Genomic DNA, 7,007 nt, shown 5'->3' with positions numbered 1-7,007 from the left:
CGGGCGGGGCTCGGGCGGGGGTGGGGCTCGGGCGGGGGGCGGGGCTGCCCACACCACCATGAGCCGAGTGCACGTCCTGGCCCCTTGGGTGCGGGCTGACATGCAGTGGGGGATGCCAGCAGAGTGCTGTTCGCGCTTGCACTCTCGTGCTCGCTCTCTCACGCACACTCACGATTAGCGAGCTGTGTGCACCACACATTCTACCCCGGGGCTGTGTGAGGGCGCCTGCCCTGGTATTTATGAAGAAATACCTCCTGCTCGTGGGGGGGGTGGTGTCCCCTTCTGAGTGCAGCCCCATGTCCTTGCCCCAGGATTGAGGTGGACGACAGGACGGAAGCCTACCTCCGAGTCCTGCAGCAGAAGGTCACCTCGGACACGCAGATAGTGAGTGTGGTGGGCAGCTGCGGTACAGGGCCTGAGAGGCCGGAGCCTCCCGTGCGTGGCTAGGTCTCTGAGGGAGCCCAGAGTCCATGCTTCATGGCTCGGGGTGGCTGCACTCATGCTGTTGGCTGAGGGCCAGAGCGGGTGGAGCGCACCCTGCAATGGGGCGGAAGGGCAGGGGCGTGGGGCCACCATGCCGTCCTAGTCCCAGGCTGCTATTCCTCTAGGAAGCTTGGAGCAGCAGATATGCCCACAGGAGCGAGGGGTGGGAGTGGGAGGGAGGGCTGAGGCCCTAGAGGGTAGTTGGGGGTGGGAGGGTACAGCAGCTCACGGGAGATGTGGCCGGCTCTGGGGTCGGAGTCTTGATCAGTTTGGGCTTTCCCGTCAGATTTTATGGCCTGGGTGGCATGGACTCTGGAGCCAAATTGCTGGCCACTCAGCCTAAGCCAGCGTAGCAGGACCAGCTGGGACTGGGCTGTCTGCTCAGGGCATAGCCAGAGCTTGGAGACTGACACAGGCTCCCTGAAGGCTTGGGGGGCTGCGGAACCCGGCCCTTCCTCTGGGCTCTGCCCTGTGCGGCGCTCCTCGGGTGCAGTCTAAGGCCGCCTCTGCTCTTGCCGTTGTCACAGGAAGGGATCTGTGCTGTGCCCATCCTGCTGCCGCCCAGGCCCAGACCCCAGGGTTAGAGCACCCAGGGCCCCCGCTGCTCACCGCAGGCACTGCTGAGTCTCAGGTGTATGCTCTGAGGCCAGAGTTTGGCCTCACAGAGAGTTAAAGTTCTCTCTCCTCCATCCCCCTTGGCACCCAGAACTGTGGAGATGGGTGTGGTCGTGTTGTTGCTGCTGACTAGGTGGCACCCACAGGGCAAGCCTTATCAGTACAGGGACAGTGCCACCACATCCCAGCCGTGCCACTCGCTGGGCTCAGTCTGCCTGAGCAGCAGACAGGCCCTGCTCCAAGGGGGTAGTAGGAATGCCCCGCCAGGACTCCTGGCGAGGGTGAGCGACGTGGGGTTTGCTCTGCTGGGTCCCAAGCACAGGGCTGCAGAGTGCAGGGCTGCATTCAGGGAGCCTCATACAGGGAGGGCAGCGGTCCAGGGCTGAGGTCACACAGACACGGCGCTCCGAGGGAGGGGTTGTTGCTCGAAAGTTTCTGTCTCGGGCTGCTTTTCATCACCAGTGGCTGCTGTTCCTGGCTTGAATGGAGGCATTAGGGGGGCCCTGGGCCGTGAGAAGCGAGTACAGGACGGATTCCCCCTTCTGAGACCTCACCCGAGATCCCCAGCCCTTGCTCCACAGGGGCAGAGACGGACAGGGAAACACTGCCTGGGCTTGCTTCGCCCACAGGGCCCTGTGTTGGCCGGCCCTCGCTTAGCCCCAGTGCATTCTGAGATGGCACTGGCTGAGCGCTGCCATCGCTGGCCACACAGATGCAGTGAAGGGCGGTTTTCTCTTGTCGGGGGCTGAAGGAGGGAAAGATCAGACACCGGAATCCATTCTGGGGATGACAGCAGGGAGCTCAGGCTGGGTGCAGCGCCAGAACTGGGGCAGGGGACGTGCAGGTCAGGCACTTGGTGTTGACTCCAGAATGCGCTTGCCTGGCTAGGACGGTTCACACACTGTTCCGGATCCCAAGCCAGGAGAGGTCTGAGTTTAGGCCCCCAGGGCTGGGGCACCAACAGCTGAACTGGGAACATTGTAGCAACCGTGTGTCACTGCTCGCGGGTCCCATCCAGTGTCTAGGTGACTCCGAGCTGGTCGGGGTGCGAAGACCCCTGCTTGCCAGGGGTTGGGTTTCCAGTGCTTTCCTGCTTAGCCTTGTTCCCTGTGCAGCATCAGTCCCCTGGATGGGCGTGGCCCTGCTGTCCACACGTGGACACCCGCGGGAGGCCCTATGTGCTGCTCCTCACAGGGCCCATGGCGGCTGAGCTCCCCACTCGGAGACGCCTGGGCATCGCAGCTTGCGCAGCAGCCCACGCTGTCTCCGGGAGCAGAGCACTTGGCTCTGCTCCTCCCTTGCTGCTGGCTCAGCCATCAGCTGCTCTGCCACCCTTTGCGTCCACTCCTTCGGATAAACATCGCCGCTGATTTTTGCTCAAAAGTAAAGAAACATCTTATTTGTGCACAGGTTGTCTGTCTACTCTCGAGTAGCCGGAAGGACAAATACGATGCCATCAAAAAGTACCTGTGCACGGACTGCCCCACGCCCAGCCAGTGCGTGGTGGCCCGCACCCTGGGCAAGCAGCAGACTGTCATGGCCATCGCCACCAAGATTGCCCTGCAGATGAACTGCAAGATGGGTGGCGAGCTCTGGAGGGTGGACATGCCGGTGAGCCGGTGCAGTGGGAAGGCGCATCGGCGAGGGGGCGGGCTTTCTGGGGCTGCTGTGCATCCCCTCTGAAACGCCACCATCCTCGCTGAAGCTCAAGCTGGCCATGATCGTGGGCATTGACTGCTACCACGACACCACTGCAGGCCGGAGGTCGATCGCAGGCTTCGTGGCCAGTATCAACGAAGGGATGACCCGGTGAGTGGGGGCGGGGCTGGGTGGCATCAAGGCTGGGAGCGAGCACCTGTCAGCAGATGTGGCGTGTGGCTGGCCGTGGAGTCTGTCACCTGTGGCCTCACTGAGGCCTTCCTTGCACTTGTCTGTGGCCCCTGAGAAGTGACTCCATGTCCTCAGTACAGAAGATCCAGTGCACTCAGATTCTGGGCTCCATCTGGTAAGCGCCCTCTTGGTGCTTTTCTAGGGCTAGGGGCCAGAGAAGATGGCCAAGGACACGTGGCGGGCCGTTGCCCACGTGTCTGGGCTTCCCAGGCATTTGAAGTGTATTGGGTGTGTACAGAGCAGGCGAAGCCGCTGGGGTGTGGGGTTGCCCCTGACAGCACAACAGGGTGTGACAGCTTCCTCCAATACTGGCTCCCTGCAGGTGCGCTGCAGCCTCAGAACCAGGGCAAACTCCAGCTGGGGCTTCCAGGGGCTTCCTGGCCTCTGGCTGCTCTGCTGGGGTCATGGAGCACGTGGGAGGGGTGTGGGGTGCCCCAGGCTGGCGTGGGGTACGGCCCCACCTGGGTGCTTCCCTGCCCACAGCTGGTTCTCCCGCTGCGTCTTCCAAGACCGAGGCCAGGAGCTGGTGGACGGGCTCAAGGTGTGCCTGCAAGGTGGGTCTGCGGTGGGAGCCGGCCCCAGCGCACAGCCCTAGGCGTTTCGTTCTTTAACATTTGCTGCTTGCATCCAGCGGCACTGCGGGCCTGGAACAGCTGCAACGAGTACATGCCAAGCCGGATCATCGTGTACCGGGACGGTGTGGGGGACGGCCAGCTGAAGACACTGGTGAACTACGAGGTCCCCCAGTTCTTGGACTGCCTCAAGTCCCTTGGGAGAGGCTACAGGTAAACCCACAGGCATCCGCACCCACAGCAAGGCCGCCTGCCTGGATTCTGCCAAGAGCCACCACAGGAGGCGGGGAGCGGAGCAGCTGTGTGCTGCCAGGGTGGGCCTGGGGGCGGCAGGACACGCAGAGCGCGCCGCACCATGCTGGGGATGTGAAGGCTGCCGAGAAAACCCTGAAGAGACGTGGAGCATTGGTTAAACACCAAGGCTCGCTCTCGCCTGCTGTCTGACAGCAGCATTGCTTCTGGCTTGTAGGGCTGCGCTGTGCTCAGGCCTCGGAGTTCATGGGCTGAGGGCAGGGCGAGGTGCCCAGTCCTCTCTCAGGCCACAGCCGGCCATCGCGCTCACCCTGTGTTAGCCCCCGAGCTCCGAGTTTATTTGGGGTTTGCTGTTGTCTGCACCTGCATGCCTTGCTCTGAGCCCAGGCCGGTGTGGCAGAGGTCTTGGAGACGGACAGCCCAACACCTGCTCTGCCGGGCCGGGCCGGGCCAGGCCGTGTGGGGCCGGTGGGGACAGTTCAGTACAGCCCTGTCCCTGCTCCCAGGAGAGGTCAGCGTCCTGGCCTCAGCAGCAGGCCCGGGCTTGCTTCCCGCCCCCAGGTGAGGGCCACAGAGGCCTGTCCTCCGGGGAGCTGAGCCCGTTGCCCAAGGGATCAGGAAGCCTCTCACTAGTGCTCCACGCCGGGGTGCTGCCTGGCAGTCATGAGCACAAGTGTGTGACCCAGGGACCTGGAGGAGCCTGCCCGGGCGGACAGATCCCGGAGGCTGGGGCAGGACACGCTGGGCCGTGGCACTGTCCTGCTCCTGTCACGGGCCGTGAGCACCAGTCGGGTCCTTGCCTTGTCTGGATGCAGAGCTCAGTCACAAGGGCCCAGCATGAGGGGAGTGGTGTGGCTGAGGTGGCCGCAGTGAGTAGGGCTGCCCAGGTGACTGCTGTGCTGCTTCCTCGAGCCCGAGGCTGACGGTGATTGTGGTGAAGAAACGCGTGAACGCCAGATTTTTTGCTCAGTCTGGAGGAAAACTTCAGAACCCCCTGCCTGGGACTGTCATCGACGTGGAGGTTACCAGGCCCGAATGGTGAGTCTGTGGGGACAGCTTGGTGTCTTCCACACGTGGCCGTCTAGGGGTGTCCACTTGAACAGGCCCACGGCGCCACAAGGTCTCGCTCCCACCTCAACCTCCTCACGCAAACCCACGGCATCGGTGTCTGGGACCCGTGGACTGGGAGGACCCACAGTCAGGCCCTGCTCCTATGTGGCGGCTGCCACCTGCCTTTGCCTATGCCCTCGCCCACAGTTTTCCAGTGTAGTGTACATGAGTCACGTGTGTGAGGCTCCAGAGATGGTGGCCGTGAGAAGACTGCTGTGCCCCACACAGCGGTGCACATGGCCAGCGGCCTTTCTGCTGTGGTACTGGGGACCCGAAGGCACCCACAGAGTGAATTCTGAGAAGCCCTGCCTGGCTGCAGGGAGGTGGCTCAGTGTTTGTGGTGTCCTGTGAGGACCAAACGCCGCCTTCCCCTTGGGGAGTGCGTGTGCAGGACCACTGTCCCGCAAGGGTGGCCAGATGGTCCACACAGACTGCTGAACCGGAACTTGTTGGTCTCAGGCACCGGAATAAGGAATGTGCAATGTGTGGAACTCGTGTGGACAGGTGCACCAGGTGCCCTGGGGTCCTGGAGCCCTTGTCCTCCCAGCAGGAGCCATGCAGATGGCTCTGGGCTCTGACTTGAGTCTGCAGGGGCATGGAGAGCTGTGGCATGTGTGGCCTTCTGACTGTGGGTCGCATGGGGTTGCAGGATCTGCAGATGAAGGCAAGGCCAGGGGCAGAGCTGACCCTGAGCGACCCACTGGCAGAGGATTTTTTTTTTTTTTTTTTTTTTTTTTTGCTCCGAATGCCTTCGGGGCAGGTTTGGCTGGCTTGAGTTGTGGGGATTGAACCACAGCAACCTGAGCCTGACTGCTTTGTTGAAGCAGCCGCTTGAAGAACTGAGCTAAGGGGCAGGCCCCCCTGAGCGATCCACAGTATGCCTTGTGGCTCGGGCTCTCCACAGGCCATGCTGCCCCATTCAGTCCTCTTGTGTCCCCTCTTAAAGCTTTGCTCAAAATCCTTAATGTTGAAAATTATTAATGTATCTAGTGTAGGGTCTGCAGGGTCTCACTATGTAGATCGGACTCATAGTGATCTTCCTGTTTTCAGCCTCCCAAGCACTAGGATTACAGAGACTTGATGTGCTTCTTAATGCTGTACTTTTAATGTATTTAGTGTAGGGTCTCGGGACCTACAGACCCTGCACTGAATACATCAAATACGTCTCCTGCAGACCTTACACTAAATATATCAAAAATACCTGAGCACCTGTGAGGGATGACTCAGGCACAGGGCGGCCGCTGCTGGAAGCTACTGGGCTCGGCCTCCTGTGAGCTGGGAGGCGCCATTGCAGGACCCCAGCCCTCCTGCCTGGCCCAGCGGGGTGTGGCTGGGGGCCTGGAGAGGAGACAGCGACTTCCCCGTGTGCCCTCAGTCGGGGTGTGCAGAGGGCCCCCAGGGCTTCCCACAGGAGAGCTCCCTCCCGTCACTGCAGGTACGACTTCTTCATCGTCAGCCAGGCTGTGAGGAGTGGCAGCGTGTCCCCGACACACTACAACGTCATCTATGACAGCAGTGGGCTGAAGCCGGACCACATCCAGCGGCTGACGTACAAGCTGTGCCACATCTACTACAACTGGCCGGTGAGTGTCCCGAGGCCCAGGCTCTGCCGTGGCTGGAGGGCAGCCCTACAGCCACGTGCGGCCCAGGTGACGGCGCGTCTCTCCCCACAGGGCATCATCCGGGTCCCTGCTCCATGCCAGTACGCACACAAGCTGGCCTTCCTGGTGGGCCAGAGCATCCACAGGGAGCCCAACCTGTCCCTGTCCAACCGCCTCTACTACCTGTGACTTCGCCCGCTGCCACCTGTGCCCTCCTGGCTGGCCGAGGAAATAGGGCTTCCCTGTCGCCTTTCCGGTGAAGCTTGGGAAGGGCCTGGAAAAGCTAGAGTTAATTGTGTTGCTATTCAGTTTGGCTTCCTTCATAGGTAAAAGTTAAGGCTTTAAAATTATAACTTGCTGGTTTTTCATAAGTGTGTTATAAAAAATGTTTGTTTTGAAAAATGTGAATAAGGCACTCTAAAATCAACAGACTTTCTTCAAGAAGTGGGCGAGTAGCTGGGCGTGGTGGTGCACACCTGTAATC

General features: G+C 61.2%; 1 protein-coding gene across 1 annotated transcript in view; it reads left to right on the top strand.

Moving 5' to 3' along the window:
• Nucleotides 1–7,007, top strand: part of Piwil1 (piwi like RNA-mediated gene silencing 1) — a 15,356-nt gene extending 8,349 nt beyond the window's left edge. The window contains exons 13-20 of the mRNA XM_004635855.2: nucleotides 312–384; nucleotides 2,509–2,709; nucleotides 2,804–2,907; nucleotides 3,472–3,542; nucleotides 3,620–3,773; nucleotides 4,725–4,850; nucleotides 6,358–6,505; nucleotides 6,596–7,007. Of these exons, the coding sequence (XP_004635912.1) occupies nucleotides 312–384; nucleotides 2,509–2,709; nucleotides 2,804–2,907; nucleotides 3,472–3,542; nucleotides 3,620–3,773; nucleotides 4,725–4,850; nucleotides 6,358–6,505; nucleotides 6,596–6,712 (994 nt within the window). The 3' untranslated portion in view covers nucleotides 6,713–7,007. The remainder of the gene's footprint in view (nucleotides 1–311; nucleotides 385–2,508; nucleotides 2,710–2,803; nucleotides 2,908–3,471; nucleotides 3,543–3,619; nucleotides 3,774–4,724; nucleotides 4,851–6,357; nucleotides 6,506–6,595) is intronic.

This window comes from Octodon degus, unplaced genomic scaffold (genome assembly GCF_000260255.1).
Source record: "Octodon degus isolate 3935 unplaced genomic scaffold, OctDeg1.0 scaffold00076, whole genome shotgun sequence".
NCBI classification, from domain to species: domain Eukaryota; kingdom Metazoa; phylum Chordata; class Mammalia; order Rodentia; family Octodontidae; genus Octodon; species Octodon degus.
Note: the sequence above shows the minus strand (reverse complement) of the source record. Positions and strands in the feature narration are given on the sequence as shown.